Source organism: Mugil cephalus, chromosome 19 (genome assembly GCF_022458985.1).
Source record: "Mugil cephalus isolate CIBA_MC_2020 chromosome 19, CIBA_Mcephalus_1.1, whole genome shotgun sequence".
In the NCBI taxonomy this organism is placed as follows: domain Eukaryota; kingdom Metazoa; phylum Chordata; class Actinopteri; order Mugiliformes; family Mugilidae; genus Mugil; species Mugil cephalus.
The window spans coordinates 15,765,269-15,788,187 of NC_061788.1; the positions used below are offsets into that span (position 1 = coordinate 15,765,269).

At 42.6% G+C, this 22,919-nt stretch overlaps 1 protein-coding gene across 1 annotated transcript in view; it reads left to right on the plus strand.

Annotated features, from left to right (window-relative positions):
* LOC124996739 (ephrin type-A receptor 5) overlaps positions 1-22,919 on the plus strand; it is a 61,748-nt gene that overhangs the window by 16,512 nt on the left and 22,317 nt on the right. Inside the window, exons 4-6 of the mRNA XM_047570020.1 lie at positions 13,828-13,983; positions 14,085-14,423; positions 22,339-22,463. Coding sequence (XP_047425976.1) covers positions 13,828-13,983; positions 14,085-14,423; positions 22,339-22,463 — 620 coding nt within the window. The remainder of the gene's footprint in view (positions 1-13,827; positions 13,984-14,084; positions 14,424-22,338; positions 22,464-22,919) is intronic.

The window sequence follows — 22,919 nt, forward strand, 5'->3', positions numbered from 1 at the left end:
TGTACATACATTCAGAGGAAGTCTGAACAGTGCTGTGATTACAACTCATTAGCTCGCCACATAATTATGCACAGCTAATTGTGCTTTACAGACTCCTGACTTTTGGCTAATTTGGTCTGACCAGCTATGTCGGCTGAAGGCTTGTGGAGAATTTTTAGAATTGCAGTACAGTATTAGCAGAATTACAGCGCAGAAGTACAGTAGTTTAATAAAGAAAATTTAGTTTTCTTGCTGTCTGTGGCTGTAGAGGTGTAGATGTTCCTTTAAAAGACTTACCTAGGAATACTCTGACGTTTCATAAGGTTGCATCATTCAGTTGCACCTGAAGGTATAGTGCTTGACATGTGCATTAAAGGTGTCATCTTTACAGTGTTCACAAAATGGAAACATGTGAACTACCACCTATTTGTGGTGTTCGCAAACTTTTAAATGAAAATTGTTGGGAATTGTTGCGGTAGACCAGAAGCCAGTGGAGAGAAGTTGGCCTGGAGCCACTTTGTTGGGTATCGATTATGTCTCCAAGCAAAGATCTGATCTGTGATGGACAGAAGTCAATACAATGCATAGTTTAGTTTTCTCTGTCCAAACACGCCCCATAATCCAAATGGGACGTTACCAGACACGAAATCTGTTAAGAATCCTAACATGTTAACTTTTTTTAGTAAATTTTAGAAGTGAGTGTTGATGAAGTTAATACTGCGTACTGTAATTCGGCGATATACGCTTTGTAACTTTCTAAAATTCCTCATGAAAATGTTGATATCCCCAACGACTTCATCCTTTTGTTATGCTTTCGCATTTGCCCGGATGAAGTTGCTCCTTTGTAAACTCGCTAGGCTGTTTACGTGCCTTTTAGCTGACCGTAGTTGCCTAGCAGCGGTGTTCTCATGACTTAACAGCTGATGGTATCACTTGAACGGCAAGCCTTTTGTGTACACAACTTCCTATGTCTTAACAACAAGCTCACGAGTTCCATTTGAGGGCACCAATAAAACAGACGGGACTAAAAGCAATGTGGAAATAAGATTCCAGTCCTTTAAGTTTTACAAATGAAGACAAAATAAGAGTGCGTTCAAGTGCTATATGCTCATTCGACGTGATTAAAAAGACATATATTAGAAGTATTTTTAAGCTGCATGTGTTGTGGCACAACAAAGTTTTAGGGTTCAGCTGATCATTTTAATGAGTCCTGTCGTGTTTTGAAGTCTATGAAGATGAAATTGTGTGATGTGCAAATTTTTACGAGTTCTTAAACCTTTCGGAGAAAAAAAAAAAACATCTCAGGTGCTATCAGTAATATGTTAATATCCCCCCTTTTTTTTTCTCCCTAAATTGTGGTTTTTATGTCGAACGAAACGAAGCGAATCGAGTGTAACGCAGTCATCAGGCCTAATGAAGCTGTGGGAGGATTTTTTTTCCTTTGCGGCGTTCGCGTGGACGTGAATCCACAGCCTTTGAAAGTGTCTACAGAGAGGATCGTGGCAGGGTTTCCTCACTGACAGCTTTGTAACCATATGTGTTCACTGCATTGGTAAACACTTTTTCATGTGCATTTCATTTCAGTCGCTCACATTAGAGTGTGAAGTGCTGAATTGTGCGCGCTTCGACTCCACGCTGAGAGGAGTTATGTATTCTGTGTGTTTTTCAGGAAGCGTGGGTGATTTCTGCTTGATTTTCAGAAGTGGAAATTTTGGTGGAGCTGAATTTTTTTTTTTTTTTTGTTAGAACGTTCAACCGCGTGTAGTGAATTCATTTTTGCTTCATTGTGTCTGCTTTTTTTTTTTTTTTTTTAGTTTTTTAAATGGATAGAGCTGTTAGAAAAAGAGGCATGTGGTAATAACTAAGTTATATTGGATAGCGTGCATGGACTGTGAATCAGCGGGTTGAAGGTTACAGTACGGTGTAATGTGTTTATACTAGAGGAAATGTGTAAATCGGTGTGGGTCCTGGCGGTGTTGGCTGCGTGTGCTGCCCAGTAAAGCATGATTTAATGCAGCCTTTGTGAATGTAGGACAAAACTCATTACGGACAGCTCTTCCTCGTCCCCTTTTTGCCTTTTTCTTCCCCTTTTCAGCAGCTTTATCTCACCGTCACATCTTCTTCTCTCTCATTCCTTTACTGTCTCTCTCTCTCTCTGTACCGTAGTGTGTTCATTCCCCCCATCGTTCTTGCTCCTCCGTTTTTTTTCGCCCCCTTTCCTTTGTCCGTCCGTTTCTTTCATCCTTGTACTGTGACTGCCTATCATTCATTGGCTCTCCATACCCCCTCTTTCTTGCTCTTTCTCTAGTGCTGCCATCTACGTTAGCGCTCTCCCATGTTGTGTCTTGCTCCTCTTCTCTTCCCTCCTTTAAAGATCTCTGTGTCTGCACATCACACAAGTCCCTTTTACCTTTTCTCGTGCACTTTTCACTCAAACCTGCATCCCTGTTTATGGAAAACAGTCAGCCATAAAACACCAGCATGATGAGAACTGGTTCCACACGGTGGAGAGGGTGAAGAATTGCTTCACGAAACGCTGCACAGCAGCACCTCTACCTGTATTTGTCTCACTACTCATTGATGTTGCACTGCTATTGTTGTTTTGTGTGTTTTTCATCTTATGCTTACTACACAGCATTAATGTGATCACTGCACCAACACAGCAATGAATTGAATGCAAATGTATTTACATAAAAGTCATGTGGCGAGGCTGCTCTTGTTATAAAAGAAATAATGTTGTGCTAAATTAAGTGTGAGATCAGACGTATAGATCTACGTATAACTTTAGGTTGGGTAGTCGGAGCTAGCCTCCAGCACTGTCCGCCCAGTGTAAGCCAGCGGAGAGGAGGGGAGTACAGTACGCTATGGGTGGATGGATGAACAGACACAACGATGGGAGAAGAAGTGAAGGCAAAACAAGGGGACACAAGATAAATTGAGGATTTCACGCCACGGGGTGTGAGGGCAGAGCAACAGAGAGATGGATGAGTGTTGTTTCAGGGGTGATTGCGATGGAGAAAGGATAACCGAGGATAGAAGTGGGCAGATGGATGAAGAGAGTGATAAGAGGGAGGGGGGAGTGTGTGTAGATTGAGTTCAGTCTCGCAGATGTATCTTGGGCTGAATGGATGCTAGACAGCATGTGGGAATAATGGCTGAATGGTACATTAGAAGAATGTATCAAGTACGGGTTAGCTGAATATGAGCAAACAGAGCTGGGTAGTTTTCTGTTTTGTGTGAACAACGTTCTCGGATATGGCATTTACATGTGGCATGAAAAACGTGGTTATTTATATCCTTTTATGTGTTATCCTCTGCCATGTGTTATCACGCCTGAACCAACTCAACTGTTAAGATTAAACTCGTTCTCAGTAGCCTCCTATGATTCAGTTTGACTTTCAGACGTCTCTCTTTGTCCGAGCGTCGACACAAATGAAGCTCACGCTTGAGTGCCAAAACTGCAATTCCTCAAGTGGCCACTTGAGGCTTTCTCCAAAGGGAAGTAATTTCCCATAGACCTCCATCTTAAAAAGCCCTACAGCCTGGCACAAAAAAAATGGTTCTGATCTCCAGAGCTAATTTACTCATTCATGACCAATTACAGGCTTGAATCTTTAAATAACCCAATTGTTTAAATGATACAAAGGCTTATTGTTGTGCATAATTAAGGGAATGGCGTCACCCACTCGCCTCTGCTCCACTAATGCTCCTCCTTTTTGGCCATTTTTAAACTAGACTTTAGGACTCTAGGTGGTGTCATGGATTTTCAAAATGCTGATGGCCAGTTTCAATCACACTGAGCTTCAAAACCATCTTTTGTGTGTTATCTTTTGAAAAGAAAAACAACAAAAAAAAATACCCGATCACAGCTTCAACCTTATTCATGTTCCTCCAGAAACACTGTAGCTGAATAGTGTCTGGTGCTTTCGTTTGAATAATTCGATTTTGGGATAAAATTACATTTTTTCATGATATAATGAAAGCTAAATGAGAATTTGAAGTGACAGATTGAAGGTTGAATGGATCTCTTCAAATGATGGAATAATGGCTCATGAGTTCAGTGAAATGTTGTCAGGATAGTCAAGGAGCTGAACGACATGGTGAAACGATGGAGTGTGGGTTTGAATTAGTGTGTAATGAACATGGACTGGATTCAATGTTGGAATGACAGGATAAGTGCTGAATTCCATGTCTGATGATAAAAGACGGGGGGGAAAAAAAATCCTGGGATTGACAGCTTTGTGGTGTTCGGATTCAGGCAGCGGTGTATTCACGTGACAAAAGAAAAAAGACTCGGTGGCACAGTATGGGCAGCGAAGTCGGGGGGAGAGAGGAGGAGGAGGAGGAGGAGGAGTTGGGGGAGGGTAGGTTTAGGCAGCGCAGAGAGAAAAAAGACAGAAGATAAGGAATACAAATGAAAAGGAGGACGGCTGTTGGTGCTTTCAATTAGATGAAATACTTCCATTTACAAAAAAGAAAATGACTCCCCGCTGGAAGAAAAATAAAACCATGGAGCATTTTGTTCTGGGATTCTCGTCTAAGTGTGTCATGGGTAGAGCTGGATTCCCCTCGACGATACTTTGTTTCGGTGCCAGGGCTCCCCTGATGTTCCTCTGTGTTTGCCTGCCTGTCAGACGTCACTGCAGCATATGTCAAACTCGATCTGGTCACAGTGGTGGTGCTGCCATCAGAAACTGTCTCACTGGCCTAGTAATGTGAGGAAGCTTTCTGCCTCTTCCCTCCAGGGAATTATGGGATAGCGAACGAGCAGCTCACACTTGCAGTGAGGGGCTTGCGGTCGGTGATGTGGTGACAACGGTATTACAGGCGCTTGCGTAACACAGGGGCACACGCGCGCGATCGTGGCAGAATATGTCATTTCAGTAGGATGGCCGTGATGTGGTGATGAGGTTCTGATGAAGTCTTCCCGTGTTTCTTTTATTCAATGTGTCATTCTAAAAAGCATATCCAAAAATGTTAAGGAAAGGCAACTGGGCTTGTAGAGTTTCTTAAAGAGGTACTCAACCGAGGAGCTTTCGACCTGAAGAAGCTACTCGGATGAGTGTCAAAACTCTAAAGATCTAGATCCTTAACGTTATTGGATATGCCATGACCTGGATGACGGAGAACCTTCTCAGACATACCTGCTTACCAGGAACAGTATCCCTATACACAAATCTGGGGAAGGAAACAAGCCGCCATCATTGCAGTGGCATATCCTTTTATTATCGGTGCCTTGGAGTTCCGGCTTCTCCTTCGCATTCTGTACTCTCCTCCTGCATGTTTCTCTCTTTCTCTTCTCTCCTTCTCCCCACCCCCCTCTCCATCACCCCATCATCTCAACGCGGTGATGCTGTCATGGCAACTAAAGTGCTTCCTGAGTGCTTGTTGGGTAAACTGACTTTCCCAGAAGTGCTTCCTCCCTTTTACCCTCACTAGCATGCATACACATGCACATGTTCCTTTCTGTACTTGTGGGAACCTTTATTCATGCGATGCTTGTCTGACCCCTAACCCCGGCCATAACCAACATGTCAAGATTCATGACCCAATTGCTTGCCTTAACACAGAAGTGCCTTACGTAAGTCGTACTCTGAACCCTAAAACCAACACCTCTTTAAATGAATACAAGACAATGTCCTCACAAAGATAGAAGTCAAAGAGCTCACGCACACACACTGACACAGTCCTGCAGTTGGTGAAATATTAATAAAATGCTCCATTCAGCAGAGGCAGCTTATTTCCATGAAAGCCAAGTCGTCTCCAAAGCCCCAGTCAGCGGTGGCAAAGAACCGGTTAGACTGGTAGTTACGGACGCGCCCAATACATTTGGGCCTTTTTCCCCAAAAGGTACAGGTTAGAGAAAAAGCCACACGTTTACAGCTATGACACATTGATGACATGTTTTTTTCTTTTCACCTGCTTCTGAAAAGTGGAGATGAATTCTGTATATTTCAGTGAAACTAGACTCGGTAGACGGAGCTGGTCAATTGGAAATGGGAAAACAACATGTTGTTAACCTAATAGCATAGTTGCCTAAGTCATTTTTTGACTTGAAAATTCAGTCACTTTTGGGGAAATGTTTAATCTGCATCCCAGACGGTCTCATTGGGCTATTTTTGCTCAAAGTCAAAGATGGGAACACTGCATTTGTGGCAAATTTGTGTTTCTAAAAATCCCACCATGCTTTGGTTTTGTAAAGTCATGTTTCCACCCAAGGTAGAAGGAGCGTTTAGTCCCAGAAACTCTTTTGACAGAATTAAATTGTTCCTTGAGATCACAGGTTTCCAACAGCTTCTAAAGATCCGCAAAATAAAGGGGAATATCTGCTGCTGATGTTAGAAAATTTTACATAAAGTTAGCCTAATAGCATAATTGCCTGAGCCATTGTTTGATTTACTATTAAAAAATACCATGTGCTGGCTAATTTCTTTTCCCTGTTTTCTGAAAATGTTCAAATATGACTTAGGCTATTATGCTATTAGGCCAACGATATGTGATTTGTTGGTTGTGATAGTACAAAGACAAACAAAATTCATTTGCATTTGTGGAGGAGGGATGGATGGTGTCATGACCAGATAGACCACCACCAGACATTCAACCAGGCGACTGAGGTTAGTGTTCTGTGTCAGACCATTGTTAGATTTTTTTGCTTTTACTAATCATTGACTTATTATTCCTTAATTAGGTTATTACGTATGTCTTTGGTCACCGTTCAGTGAGCTTCAGTTACAAGACGTCTTGTTTAGAATTAGAAAAAGAATATGGCACGACTTAAAAGATGGGATTAGGGCTAAAGTTATGGTTAAGCAACATGTTTCTCTGCCATTTTCTTGACTACCGTGGTTACCCCCAGTATGGGGAGTTTACATTCACCTTTTCACAGACACGCTCCATAGAACCCATTTACGTTACTGCAGGACATAGACCCTGTAATGAATGTAGCCTATACATGGAGCCTATGCTTGTGCAAGCCACTTAGACTTTTGCGCTCATCAGTCTGGCACTGTCAGCACTGTGTCCTTTTTCAGATTCAGTTTAGTTTCTTCCTTCTGCTTCACTTTCAACTTCCTGCTTCAGGAAATTTCACAGAATTTTGACGAGTCATACAAATGTTTGTATCTCTGACCCTCCTCAGTTAACATTAGATTGATGTGTCCAATCTCTATTGATCCCAAGTAATCTATTTGAAAATTGGGGAGATGGAGAAGCAGCTGGAAATACTTTACCATCAAGTACGCCAATCACAGCTGTCGCACGTAATTACATTTCTGGGGAGGTGCAGACGCAACAAAATGTAGAAGGTGCTATGATACTAGTGCAGTTGCTAAACACACTTGGTTTAAATAAAATTTAGATACACAACACAAAATTCTTAAGGAGGGATGGGAGTTAATGAGTATTTATCTTGGCTAAGCTACATTGAGATTTCTACATCGGACGAACCTTTATTGACCCCGCCCATAACCGACATAACAAGACGCATGACCCAATTTCTTGCCTGAAGTAAGTCAAACACTAACGCCTCAAACCAACACCTCTTTAAAGTAATTTAAGGCTGCTACAATGTTTTCTCAAAGATATTAGTCACGCACACATGCGGACAAACTCCTGCAGTTGGTGAAATATTAAAAGCTGGAAAATCAATACTACCTTTTAACATCTCTGAATTAATTTATTTCTTGGAACCACTCACTGATTGAAAAATAAAAATGAAATAAATAAAAGCAGCATATTTTCTTGACAATGGGACCAAAGTACATATGGAAGTATTCAGTGACTGTAGCATTAATCCAGTTAGTGGTTATTAGATTTAAAACCACTTTTATGCGCAGTCTTTGCCTTTTGCTGCGATCATATGTCTCAGGAGTATTGTAACACTGCTGAGCTTCTGGCCTTTGTACGCCTAAATTGTAGATGAATGCAATTTTTATTAGAGCCGTTTGACCACAGATGGAGACAAATTTTTGAAAAAGCGCGTCGAATGAATGCGGATACTGTTATGTAACGTGCAGTCCGTGCTGTGGCTGGTTGAATTATTATCACGATTTGATTTATCATCATCACTTATTTGTAAGTTCCCCCACTAGCCTTTCATTGGGCCAATAAATTGTTATTTTGTTCCAAAACCATTGTGACCTGCTCGACCTCTTGGTTTCTGGTTGTGATCCGATTGTGGGAATAAATGGACGCTAAACAATGACCACCTCTGTCATCCCACGGACAGGAAAACCCCATTGACTTGATTGTATATTATTATGGTATTATCATCTGCCTTTGTTTGTGTTCACACAGAGGCATGCACAAATATGAGCCTGCACCGGCGCATACAGATGCAAACACGCAGGAGCATGCACACAAACACAGTAATAAAAGAATAATACACGCAGGTACAAAAACCCAAGTACATGCACACACAGGCGCGCACACACAAAAAGGCACCCACACGTTGTGTTTATGTTTCTTAGGCCAGTAGTTTGCTGTGGGACAAATACAGGAACAGGATATTTACTGTGTTTCCTCAGCTGGTTTATTAGTTCACAATAGTATCTCCTAACAATATGGGCCCGCATTGAAACTCAACCTCGCCATTTTTTTGTGTTTCTGCTTTCAAAGTTTACTTTTATGCCAATCCTGCGGACTTTGTGTACAACTGGAAGAGTGACAGGAAAGATGGAAATATGTCATATGCAGGAGAGGGTGCACCATTTGGGGTTTTCGTCCTTATTTTGTATTACTTTGCATTGGCCTACTTTAATAGTTCAAATGCTCGGTAAAATAGTTGCTGTTTTGCTAATGGCGACTTATACTGGTTTATATTTAAATATAATACAATGCAATAACGATTATACTTTTTACCTTGGATTGTTGCTCCATTGGGGCAATTGGTACCACACCAATGGGAAAACAACCACATTGTTTGTGTTTGTTTCTCTGAATATAGCCCATGTAATGTATCTCAATGCACTGGTCAAGCTTTCCATGGAGAAGGAACTAATCAGGAACCAGTAACTGGTCATTTTCAATTTGAAAGCAAGATGAGCCAAGTGCATCATATATACTGTGTGTGTGTGTGTGTGTGTGTGTGTGTGTGTGTGTGTGTGTGTGTGTGTTTTTTTTTTAAACGTTGTAATCAGTTGCTCATTATTAACCCAATTGCCACTGCTATTTATCCTGGATTTCCTGCTCCTAAAAATGAACCGTGATTTCCTAAATCAGATGATTAATGGGAAGTCAATTTATATTTCATTAATACTGAAGTAGTACATCCAAGGACTACAATAGCAGCCATCTTAGTGGCTGTTGGTGGTATGGCAAACTAAGGCAAATGGCAAAATCACTTGTTCAATGCAATGAGGCAATGTGTAGTTAGCCCAATGTTCATTTAACCATTGAACAGATCACTTTAGCTATGATTGCCTTCCCTGAGAGATTTGCCGGTATACACCATTGCTTTCTACACAACAACAACGCATTTATTAGACCAGGGGTCTTCAACATTTTTCAGTCCAATGACCCCAAACTGATGGGGAGATTAAGCAGGGACCCCCTACATAGCTGTATGTGTTCTATATTAAACTCAGCCTAGTTCTGTTTATAAATATACATCATTATTATCATTCTGCATCCAATATTAAGCTATCCCTTAACATAATATACGTTGGATTCATGTTGATGTGTATTTAAAGAAATTTAAATTTGTGTGTGTGTGTGTTACACAACTGGAGCTGCATGTTTCACTCACAACCCACAATGCTCTTGTACCGTAATGGAATTAAAATGGTGTTTTTCACATTGCTAGGTATAATTACTAATAAGCCAATAATACACTTTGTGAATATATAATAATGCCTGCATTCTGAGTAGTTCTGATTAAAGTGTGTTTTAATATTTGGATCCATACTGCGCCTGCAGGCATACAAATGAATTTAAATCCAGTGTTGATACACGGTATGGGGTCCTTAGCTCTAACTTCTGTTTCGTCTTATTTCGCCTTCATCCTGAGTGCGCCTCTCTCCCTCTGCCTTAATCGCTTACTCTCTCTAATCCCACCAAATGACAGCCAGTCATATAAATCAACATGTTTACAGTGAAATGTTTCCAATTACAGAGGACGTTCGTTAAGACGCGTCGGCGGACACCGCTGGATCCTTAATTGCCTGGGATGCCAGTGTGCGATGCATATTAATTACGCATTAACCCCGCGCTCGCAGACGCGCGCACACACACGCGCAGGATGAATGCAGACACATTAGTGTGTGTTGCATATTAATTACCTATTACCCTTTGTGCTGTGCATTAAGGGCTGCGTGGCATCGGAAAGACAGCTTTCCCAAGGGCACACGCAAACACACGCGCTCACGAGCACACTTTAATGCCACCAACGCCGCCTTTTCGGGTTGCATCCACAATGAGGAATGAGCCGTTTCAGTCAGCCAGCCATGACCATAACTAATCGCTCCACAGGGAGTCTGCTTATATATCTGCATCCATGTACACCGTTTAATCTGGATGCAGGAACTTTCCTGTGCGTCTTATCACCACATGTTTTAATTAAATGAAGATAACCGCAACTTGATCAAAATGATAGCAATTCATATATGATATAAGAATCACCTTCAGAACCAAGTGACATTTAAATGACATTAAAAGACATCTCCCATGTTTCCACTTGTGTCCTGACATCCACACCTCAAGGCTGCCCTACAGCTCTGGTTTGGTCTCTGATTCCCCACTACACATGCATGTTCCCATTTGCTTTCTGTGGTATTTTAATCGCCTTATTCCGGCCTCCAGCTCAGTTCCCCGACCTTCACGTCCTTTATTTTTTTTATTTTTTATTTTTTTGCCTCCAAATCCCTCAATGCATAATTAAGTGAAAACTGTCAAAATGGCTACACTATACAGCTACAGTCACTTGCGCTCGTGTCATCATTTCACATTGCGTGCGCTTCAATTCCACACGCGTTTTCCTTTGGCGCATGGATGATAAATAATCGATTTACCGTCACTGGAAATGAGCTAGAATTAATGATACCATCTAATCTGCTGGCACATATTAGTCAAATGGAACTGACTTGTGTCGAAGTGGCATGCGGTGGATCCCCGTCCCCCCGCCCCTCGCCCCACACACACACCAATTTGCACATTTTAATTGCAAATGTTTATATCATTCTTGTGATCATTTACAACTTCATAAGGGAAATTCCCATGTGTTATTTTAATTTAATCAAAGCACATCATCAGATCAGCATCCTTGCTGCCACATTATCAGGGAATGTCTATATCTAAAAAGTGGCTCCACCTCATTTGTCTTGACCTCTTTGCACATCAAAAAAATCCTGTTCTGACTGATGGTTTGGGACGTCATGAGATCATTTTGAGTCCGTGTCAGAAGTTTGATAAGAATCAGATTTACTTCAAGCTGGTTAAAAAAATATTTGCCACGTGAACATAACCGCTGCCTAAAATGCAGCTAAATGCAGCTATTTCTAAGAATAACATCGCGGATCCTATGATGAGCATTACCTCATATAGTCCCACTGTCTCAGGCAATACATAGGAAGTCTACATAGTTTGTCCCTGGAGTAACAGCTAGTCATGACTGTGACCACCAGACCAATAAAAGAAAAAAAAAAAGAAAAAATCAGCAGAAAGTAAAGTCTTGCTCAACAGGAAACCAGAGTAGGGAGCCATCATGGTACCACGATGTGCCCACGCCATACTGTTTGACTGACGGCTGAACCTTTCAGAGAGCGGCGCACACACACCGGGAGGTGAGAGCTTTTCAAAAAGAAAACAAAAAAACAAAAACTTTTTAATAAATAGGCAGAATAATCACTTACTCTGGTGTTAAATCTGGGCATTATCATCTCAGATCCTTCAGGAGTTTTCACTCGTCACTAAGTCTCCACTTTTTCTTCTACACTCCACGCTGTAATTTGTGCATGTGCGACTATGTGTGTGATATGAGCTGCCACACGGTTTTTATTGATTTGACCATGGGGGTTTTGGAGGATGAACCCGCAGAGAGCTAGAGACCAGACAATGGCAATAAATCTACACAACCATATGTGTGTGTGTGAAAGTGTGTGTGTGTGTGGGGGGGGCCAATGGGCTGACAAAGGATTTGGTGTGTCCCACTGGCCTGAATGCTGCACCCACATTTTGATGGGGCAGTACATCATAGAGCGCAGCGAGTAAAATGAGATAAACACAATACACAAAATACTCATTTTGTAACCATTAGAGCAGCAGCTGTGGCCCAATTTCGCTCCACGTTAAAGCAAAACATGTGCGAAAATGTATATTCACATCATATTGCTGTGCGTTCATTCAAAACTACGCCAGTTTTGCGAATGCCTCAAAAGCAACGTCTCGAGCCGCGATTCACTATTAGTGTTTGCGTGGCATCCTACATGCCTAACACATTTTATGAAAGGCTTGCTCCTCTGTGTGTGTGTGTGTGTGTGTGTGTGTGTGTGTGTGTGTGTGTGTGTGTGTGTGTGTGTGTGTGTAGTGTTTATGTGTGTAAAGCAGAGGTGAGACTCGGAGTGATCCAGGGCAGAGGGAGAATTTTTCAGGCCTAATGTTCCATGACAACAGACCAAGGTTCCGTCAAGGTGAATCAGAGCCACCGCCGTCTAACGACTGGAACGCACGCGCACACACACACACACACACACACACACACACACACTCACTCCTTTGTCTCCTCCTTTCTCCTTGTTTCGCTCCCCGTCTCAACCCCCCATAAACTCTTCTCTCCCCATCATTCACTTTTCTTATCCGTCTCCTCTTTTACCTTCCACTGTTTCCTCCTTTCCGAGTCTTTATCCGCCTGTCTTCTCACCACCTGAAGTTTAATTACGTAGTTCTTAATCACAGCTGCAGCCTCACTAAGAAACAATGGGCGACAACAACGGCTCCTAAATTTAGAGGACAAAGACGCCGATGCATGTCTCTTTTTGTCCCGCGGCATCCGCGTCTCTTCTCTCCTGTCGTCCATCTGAATGCAGCAGAAATTCGCCGTTGATTGCACGGTGTCGTTCCATTAAGCCCTCGTCATCAAAAGTCGTACATCCCCCTAGTACGTCCGCATCTGTGTGTATTTGTTAGGCCGTGATCAGTCAGCGATCGGTTTTGGCTCGAGGAGGGGTTGCAGCCATGGCGACGGAGATTGTTGGTGTATTCCTGCACGTTAACATTCCGAGTGCATCACCCTGCTGTCTACCTGCCCCACTTAGATCAGCAGCCCGAGTGTGTGTGTTTGTGTGGGAGGACGAGAGATTCTGCCCGTCCCCGTGCTTGTTGTATTTGCTTGTATATGCCGCACATATGGGGCCAATATGGTGCAGCAGATGCAAGTGCAAACTCTTAATCAGGTGCCGCTTATAAATCACCGAACTGAAGGCTGCGGAAAGGAGAGGGAAAAGCCCACAGTGAAGGAAACTTTTCTGATTATTACAAGAGCAAGGTTGCGCGGGTTCACTGAAAAGAAATAATCCCTAGAGGGACGTAGGAAGAAACTAGACTTCAAAAGAAAAAATATGTGACAAACGCTCCTTTTAATTTCGACTCTGAAGCCACTGTATATCCCTGCCGAGGAACCTCAAAACAAGCGGAAAAAATTCCCGACTGCTGAGATGCTGACCTCGTTCTTTTTTTTTTTTTTGTCTTTTCCAAAAGAAATAACTGTGCTGTCCTGCTTTTTTTCTTCCCCACTTTTTTTATTTTTTCTCTCCCCACGACCCCATTCCCTTTCCTATTCGTACGTCTGCTCTTATCATCTCATCTGACCCAATCCCAAACACCCCTCGGCATCCCTCTCCCTTCCCTGTCTTTCAGTCTGCAAAGTGGGGTTTTACCGCTCACTGCTGGAGTCTTTGGCCTGCGGTAAATGTCCACCTCACAGCGTGGCCAGGCAGACGGGAGCCACCGCTTGCAGCTGCGAAGATGGGTTCTATAAGATTGAATCTGACCCCCCGAATATGGCCTGCACACGTGAGAACTGACACTTATCTCTATTTGCACATTCCTACCACTGCAGTCCTCAGTTTGCTTAAGTCGCTGTTGACTATTTTTTCTTTCTTCCTCTCTCTCAGGCCCCCCCTCCGCTCCGCGCAACGCCATTTCCAACGTGAACGAGACCAGCGTCTTCTTGGAGTGGTCCATTCCCATGGAGACGGGAGGCAGGAAGGACGTTCGCTACAACATCCTGTGCAGACGAGTCCTGCCGGACGGAAGGGGCATGGAGGAGTGCGGCCCCAACGTGCGCTTTCTCCCGCGCCGCGTCGGACTGTCAAACACGTCGGTGATGGTGGCCGACCTGCAGTCGCACACCAACTACAGCTTCCTCCTGGAGGCCGTCAACGGCGTGTCAGAGCTGGCCAAAGACCACGCCAAGCAGTACGTGTCACTTAACGTGACAACCAATCAGGCAGGTATGTCGCGCCAGATCTGTCACATCCGTCCACATATGTCTCGGGCTCCCCCGCGAGTGTTTCACTCACCCCTCCCCAGTGTTCAGACTTGCTAACTTCCTCAACACAAATCATTACCTCTCTGTCACGGCTCCTTTTCGTTCCCCCTCGTTTAAACTGATCCGCGCGTTTGGATCCCGGGCACAAGTGCCTCGGCTTGACGACAAAGACACCAGATGATCACATTATCACAGTATTTGTCCAACAAATCTGTCGCTGTATTAATTTCCACCACCCCTGCAGCGGAGGAGAGAACATTGCGCAATGGAGAGCCCTTTTTTTTTTTTTTTTTTTTTCTCTCTTTTGCATCCAGACATGCCGCCGGAAAAGCAGCTTGGTCCCCTCAATTAGGCGATGCATTTCATCAACAAGATTTGCAGGAATCTGTGGCGTAATGAAAGCCCCTCGATTTGCAGACGGAGCCGCCTCGTGCGTGGAAGCAGGTGTCGTTCTGCATGCCTGTCAGCGGCGATGAATCAGGCTGATGGCGCGTAATTTTTATTTTTTTTTTTGGTGTTCATTTTTGATCTGCAAACACTGTTTTTTCGATCAAAAATGAAACTCCAGCTCCACGGCGGCCCTGCTCTCGAAGCCGCTGTAGCAGAACGCTAAACTGCAACAACAAATCGGACGAGCACGGAAGACCATTGGACAATAAAAGAATGCAGCGACTTCACACAGCTGTGAATAACCCTTTAATTGAAGATTAGGATGCATATCTGCTTTAGGAGCCCGTTTCCATGTTCACGGGAGGTACGCGCTTGTGTGGCTAATTTCGTATTTTTTCGTAATGAAATGGGGTTGCAAACAGTGCAGTGAATTAGGAAAAATACGAGATTAATCCTCTCCTCCCCGAGGCCTCCACGCGGAGTGGAAGCAGGAAAATGAAGCGGTTTCTTTGTTCCATTTTGTTGAGCAGATGGTTCATTGGCAGTCGAAGAATAGCAGGTAGTAGTAGCAGTAGGAGCGGTAGGAGCAGTAATGGGGCAAATATAGAATGAGTTGAGGAGCGAGACCGACAGGAAGAAGGAGAGGGAGGCAGATGGCTGCATAAGAGCTGAGACAACTGACAGTCCTCTAACTGTCTCTCACTGTGGCTGTCAGCAGACTGAGTGGATTACACCAGACTACACAACTCGAATGCAGTTTATTGGAGTCGTCGCTGGATTAAAGTTAGACAGTCACTGGACCAAGTGGAGATTAGGGATTACGCCAGATTACACATGGCTGGCAGAGTCACAGACAGATAAAGCGCGCTGCTCTTTGGCGTGGACGTGGTGCAGGGTGCCGCGCGGTAGGTGAGGGTGCGCTTCTGTTTTAGCACGAAACTGTCGCCGGCGCCAGGCACATCAGGCGGTTCACTAAAAAATCCCGACAATCATGAAAAGCAATTCATAAACGAATTATAGTAATGGATGAGAATTAAGCGGTGAACATTACAAACATACAAAAGTAAAAGGCTGATTTTATGTTTCGCCAACACACACACAGACGGTTCCAGCAAATCGAGCGTAAAAATGAAAATAAATTCAAAGGCTTTATTTTATTTATTTTTTCCTTTCCTGGATTTGGAAACACAAATTGTTAAAAAAGCAGAAGACACAACCACTAGAGATGTAGTAATTGAAATTCTGGAGCAACACCAGTGTTTAAAAAATGGATGCCACAGCCAATTAGTTTCTGCGCCAGTGAAACGAACCTTCGCGGTAAAAATATCGCACTTCTTCACACCATCATCGAGCGAGCACAAACTCACACAAACACGTGACTGTTTAGGTGGAAAACTATAAGCATTTTTATTTTTTTTTTGTCAGTTGTACATGTGGGGAGTGACATAAACGGGCTAAACACTGATATATATTGGCAGTACAACAAAGACATAACCTCAGTCTGTTGGTTTACAGGATTTACAGGCTCCGTGTGGATGTATCAGTACAGTACGGACGGTTAGCCACTCCAAATGCCACAAATACAATCTGTGGAAACATGTGCGCAAATCCCACTGTATGAGTCGTTGGAATGAGCCAAGCCGCAGCAGCTATTCAATTAACAGTTAACTCCACATGTCACATTTTGTCGTGTAGATGCTGGATCCCTCTCAGGGAATTACACCTGCAGTGTTTGACACTTCTTACCCACGATACAGTATTAGTATTAGTCATCTTCATGAGAATTCACCCAAATTTATAATGAAGCCTGTAAGTACACGTGTGTCATCCCACTGGTGCAATAAACCAACCAAGAAAATGTGAGACATGTATACTAAAACAGTGGCTATCTATTCTGGAGCTCTCCTAGTGGCCTTAAGGATTTATGAGAAAGGTTGCATGATGTGTGATTTATAAGAAAGAATAATTCCTCTTTGGAATATTAAAATGTACATATTTTATGAATGAACTTACCCATTATCTCTGTGTTTGTGCAGTTCATTGATAGATGACTGGTCAAGTATCCTATATACATAATTTAAGGTCTCTGAAAGTCCATTGATGCCCAGAAACAATAAAATTGCTCCTAGTCTGATCTGATAAGATTGAGCTGTGGATAATGCGCTTTGATTTGACCGACAATTACACATTTCAGCTGTGTTTGTGCAGTGGTGGCTTGCTTTGTGCATCACCTTACAGCAAAAACTATTCTCATAACTCTGTGTTTCTCCTCATTCGTTTAGTAAAGAGCTGCTTTTAGCCTGCTAGCAGGGACTTGCAGCTCTTTGATGCCAAGTGGACCAACCGCTGTCCGTGTAATGTGACACTTAAAGCCAACAAAGTGATCACTTAGTACAAAGAACCGCTGGATGTCTTTGTTTCCAATGACTTACCTTATCTTTTTAACAATTATCCTGTAGCAATATCTGTGATGGACAGTTTAACACTCTCTGATCCAGCTTCGCCTTCGTGCCACAGATGTAATTACCCAGCGAATTCCTTCAATCATCGGCGCACTACAAGCAACAACGTTTTATGCGGTGCTTGTCCGAGATAGCGGTTTCGACTGCCCTTCTACATTGGCGACAGACCTGATCGAGGGAGGCGGACAGGGACACAGAGAGAGAGAGTCAGAGGATCCGTCGTTTGATGTGCGGAAAGTGTCGCACGCGATAACGGGCCCGTGAAATCGGTGATTTCACAGTGTCTCTGTGAAGCCCGGCTGCATAATAAAGTTCCGGTACTCGTGAGGAGGAGATCAGGAGAGGTGAAAGGAGAGAGGGGACAGAAGAGGAGGCCAGAACAACAGGGTAACTGCGGAGGAAAAATGATGAGGGGGTTGGGATGAGGAAAGAGACGGTGACATAGCAAGAGGTTGTAAAAAAAACAGAAAGTGAAATGGAAAGGGAAAATGTAGAAGCTGGACATTGGTTGGTACTGTTGGCATTGAAAAACACCAAGAGCTCTGGTGCAACGTAGCGCTTTTAAAAAGGCAAGTCATGTAGTTTGCACTGCTTTGATGTTCACCCATACACAGGGTTTTGATAGGGTTGCTAGCTAGTGACCATTAGTAAGAAGCAGAAATTCATTTTCAGATTAAAACACTAAGAGACCCATATGTCTACATTTTAGGTATTGTGTAATCAGTAATAATACACAGTTTATTCTACACAATACAAAACTGCCAGTCGTGAAAAAGAAGGCTTGGGCTATGTAACTGGTGGTCAATAATCGTAGAACCTCCTATGTAAGCTTTAATGCATCTTTATTTGAGGTTATTTGTTCTTGTTGGCCACGGCGTAGGTGCACTACACATTAAATGCTCCCATACATTGTTTTTGCTGTTGTCGCCTATTAATCAAATGAATCGTGATACATAACCTCGTGGGTGGCTAAAGAATAAACGCACCGCCTGCTGCTGCAGCCATGCGTCTCACTTTTGCCCATATGCAGCATGAGAGCGGCCGTTGGAGTCCGTGCATTTGCGCTGGGAACGAAATGAACAGAACTTGTGATTGGAGGATTAAAGCAGAGTGATGACACATCTGGTAAATGGGAGCCGAGAGCTTGAGGGAGCAGAGAGTCGGTGGGAAAGAATCTCTCCATGCTGTGGCACACGAGGGCGAGAACTAGGTGGCTCAAAATCATGCTCGAGTTGCTGCTCCCCACCCGCCAACTGGAATGCTGTTAGCAGCGGTGCATTCAGTGGAACTAAAGTAAAAATAAATAAATATTATTTTGTCCTACTTTACACACAACTGATAGGTTCAACTGTCCAGTTCATTCCAAAAGTTTGATGGGAAATAAATTGAGAAAGACTTGGGAGGTACCTGGCTGCCTACTAATTGGGAAAGTTGCATGGTAATGATGTATAATAACAGCCTGGCATAGTAATTTTGATTTCTTCATCGGCTGTTTTTCAATCCAGAGAAAAAAAAAAATACCTAAAGCCTTTGTTGTGTCGCTGTAACCCTTCCGTCCCAATTAATTGGCCCGACATACCTTTGGTGGAACATAATCAGTTTCCAACAAAGCGGTTCCAGTTCGAAAAAGTCTCATCTCAACCTCGAGTTGTTTGTCAGGAAGCAATGAATGCCTGCCATCAGTTTGTACTTAAATTGACTTGTAGCCAGCTGATTTTTTTTGCTGGCAGTGTTAAAACCAATGTTAGGGGCCAAACACACCAAAGTGACATCAAAGGACTAACCGCAACAAAGCCCAATCGTGGTGTCCTTATGCTGCATCTGTCCATGACAACAACGTTTGACATGCTGCATCAAACTCAACAACCAACAGACAACTAGCATGTGCGTTCTGTGCCTGCGTGAGAAGTAATACCCCATGCTGTCAGATTCCAGAGGTAAATGTCGTATGTGCGCCAGACCAGCAGGTGGCAGTAATCTGCGGAAACTGTTGTATAGAGCTGGCGCTGAGTCATTCCAGATGACCAAAGATGACAAAGGGAAAATCACTTATATTTCTCATCTTGTACATTGGTTCTCTAAGCTGATCAGCCAATCAGTGACCTCTTCCACTGATGGGTCACGAAGCTGCTTCTCTAACAGCTACGCTCCCCTTATAATTTATATTTCCTGGGTGATTAAATTAACGGTTAATAATGGAATACATTATGTTATGATCCATTTGAATCATTCAAATCTGAATCATTGGACTAAAAAGAGCAGACAGGTTAAAGGTTAAAGTACAAACAAAGACACGGGAGCAGCTTTGGTGCTTTACAACCTTAATAAAGGCATCTCTCTCTCCCATCTCTCTCCCATTATGTCTCTCAATCTATCTTTCTGTCTTTCTCTGAGGGTAGTTATGGGATAATAAACCAGATAGTTGAAGGTCCGTATTGATTTTGGTGATGGCGCAGACAGATTGCGGTCTGAAAGGCTTATGTTCAGCGCTGTGATAATGTTGCTCTTATCTGAGGCCAAAGTTGTTACACTGCAGGGCTGTGCTCGCACGCTGAATGCGTTTCGCTACCTTTTCTAACCTCTCTCTCGGTAAAAATGTATAAATATATATTATTTCTCTTCGCACCAGCCTGATGACAAAACAGAAGATTGTTTCACTGGCTGAAATGATGCCAAAACACCAGGAGTTTGTGCTCATTTGTGTTCTGTATTGCCGTACTGTAGGTGCTCATTAACAGATGTAACTCGCAATGGAAGTGTTTAGACTGGAAAGTGTGATTACACACTGTGTAAAAATGAAAGTGTTGCGTGGGCCTTGTCTACACTCTCACTCCCTCATATTCTCTCTTTCGTATTTAAGCTTTCACTTTTTTCTTCTAATTTTGTCAACCCTGTCACCCCCCCACATACACACACACACACACACACACACACACCTTCTTTGTCAAATCTTTCACTCTCCCAACCCTCTCATTCTGTCTTCTTGCTGTGTCTCATATTTCATTTTAAAACACTAATTTAGTCAATTTAATTCTGCTTTGGGTGTATTTGGATTACTTCTCTCTGCTATGTGGCTATGTGGCAATTATTGGATCACTGTATTTGTTTGAGATCAACATTTAAATGTGCCTCAAATGTGAATTTCTTTAAACGGACAACTGAACTGAATACACAGAATGTGTGGGCAAAGGTCAAGATTTTGGCTCTGTAACCTTTCCGATTTGTGGTCATAGTCCAAATAAATGTCAGCGGGCTTTGGTTTGTAAGCAAAAGACGCATAAAATGAAACTAGTATTCTGGGGGAATAAACGTGCATATGTTGCTAACTGTACGTTTCTAATCACCAAAGAAGAGTAGACATGAATTGCCAGAATGTATTTGGAGATACAGACGGTACTTGGAACAGAACTGACATAATCGCAGACTAATTAGCATGACCAGTTATCGAACGTGAGCTTTGCTTCTGGGATTGTTTTTTTTTTTTTTCATTATTTCCTTAACCATTTTTTATGTTTTTACTTAAGTAATAACTGGATTAGAGACCCAATCAGTGACATCAGGTTTATTCAACCTAAATTCATAAGCTTGTGTTTAGCGCCTTTTAATTTGTGCGCCCTCTATTCAGAGCTCTTGATTAAATATCGCATGGCAAACTGTTTTGGAGGATTTAAACTTAGAATTTGGTGTTTTGTTACCCGAAGCTACTGGGAAGAAAAAGTCCCCCTCTGTCGCCATTGAATCCCAGGCTTTATACACTTTTAAGCATTGAGAGGGAGTGTGTGTATGCGTGTATATGTGTGTGTGTGTGTGTGTGATCTGTCTCTGGTTTCAGGCTTTTAAGATGTTGCAGATAACACTTCTGTGAAACCATCCACTCAGGATACAGTTACTGTGTTTGTAGCGATGATTTATTCCCTATGGAGTTCTGCTGAGGCTATTGAAACCTAAACGGTGTTTAGCATTTGTGTGTGCGCGCGCGCACACACACACACACACACACACGCACACGTATACACAATCAGGATGTTGCCTGAGGGAGCATTTTGCCTGGTTAAAAGCTCTTTATGTGTCAGAGACTCTCCAACTGTCCCTCTGAGAGACAGGCCAACAGTTCAGGTTACAACAGCACAACTTCATGATTGATGCTCACTTGACTTCAAAACTTAGAGAATAATTAACCAAAAAGAAAAAAGAAAACCTAGGATAAAATGAGAAAGTTGGAAAAAAATGCAAAAATGCAGACCTGAGAGCTAGAATTTGAAAGTGACAAACTGTAAGTTGAAAAGTTTTACAATTCGTGTGGCATCTTGCGCACTCAAACGCAGAAGTGAGGAGTCACAGAGTTGACTTCATAGACTCCTCCTGCCAACGTCTTCGATGAAGGGATGGTTTAATTATACGCAGGTGCACCATGTTGCCGCATCGCGAGCTTGTTTTCAGAGTAAGAGCTGCTTCGAAAACCAAAAATAACCTCACTGGTTGAGCTGGAGCTCGGTGGACTGAGCCAAACAACCTCGGAGGAGGCTGACTTCCAAATAAGGAACTCAAGGGAATGAAAATGAAGGGGGGAAAAAAAGTGTTTTTTTTTTTTATTTTGGCAGAAATAACATGGAAGCAAATGATAGATCTAAATTACTTTGTAGATTCTAATGCCGAAAAAGCTCTCCCTCCATGTTTAAAATCATTTTCACGATGGCATTCTTTGAGGTTTCTCCTACACTTTAATTTTTCATAATATACAACAGTCACAGCAAGCGTTCCGATTATCACTGTGCATGTAAACATCAAAAGAAGAAGAATGTCTTATGGATGCTGATGATACCCAACAGATTTTACGCCACAATCTCTCTTGAATTTAATTACAGTTGATTACAATTTTATGTGAGTGTTATCTAATTTTAATTATTTATAATGAAAAACAAAGAGATGTCCTGGGTTGTGTAATGTTAAACTACAAGATTTTTACTGCTTGCAGCAAATTGCCGGTTACTTGAAGCCGTCTTCTGTGTGTTTGTCTGTGTGCAGCACCCTCTCCAGTGAGTGTGGTGAGGAAAGGCGTAACAGGGAAGAGCAGCATCGCACTTTCCTGGGCAGAGCCTGATCGCCCCAACGGCATCATCCTAGAGTACGAGATCAAGTATTTTGAAAAGGTAATAAAAAAACCTTGGGACACCTGTGATTTGCCTTTCTCAAAAGTATTGATATAAAATTGTGGTTTAGGTGCATTTGATATATGATATAAACTCTGTCAGTACTTAGTATTGACAAAGTTTGATTTTGATTAGTGACAAATTGATATTTGTCTCTTGGAAAACATAACTTTTTATATATAATTTGTAAAGGCTCTTGTAGTTTAGTTGACAGAAGCTTATTCAAATGAAGCAGTAGCCTCTTTATTTTTCTTTAAAGCTGGACTTTGGTAGGGACAGCAATCCGATGCTTCAGATAACTGTTCCTGTTGCCCTTCCTTTTTTTTTCTCCCCGTCATCCTCTTTTCTGGGAAGGTCAGACTAAAGGTGCACAGGAGAGCGGAGCAGGGTTTTGTGGTCAGTGGTTAGCTAATGGCTTCAGGGTAATGGAGGGGGCATTTAGCTATGTTTTAAACT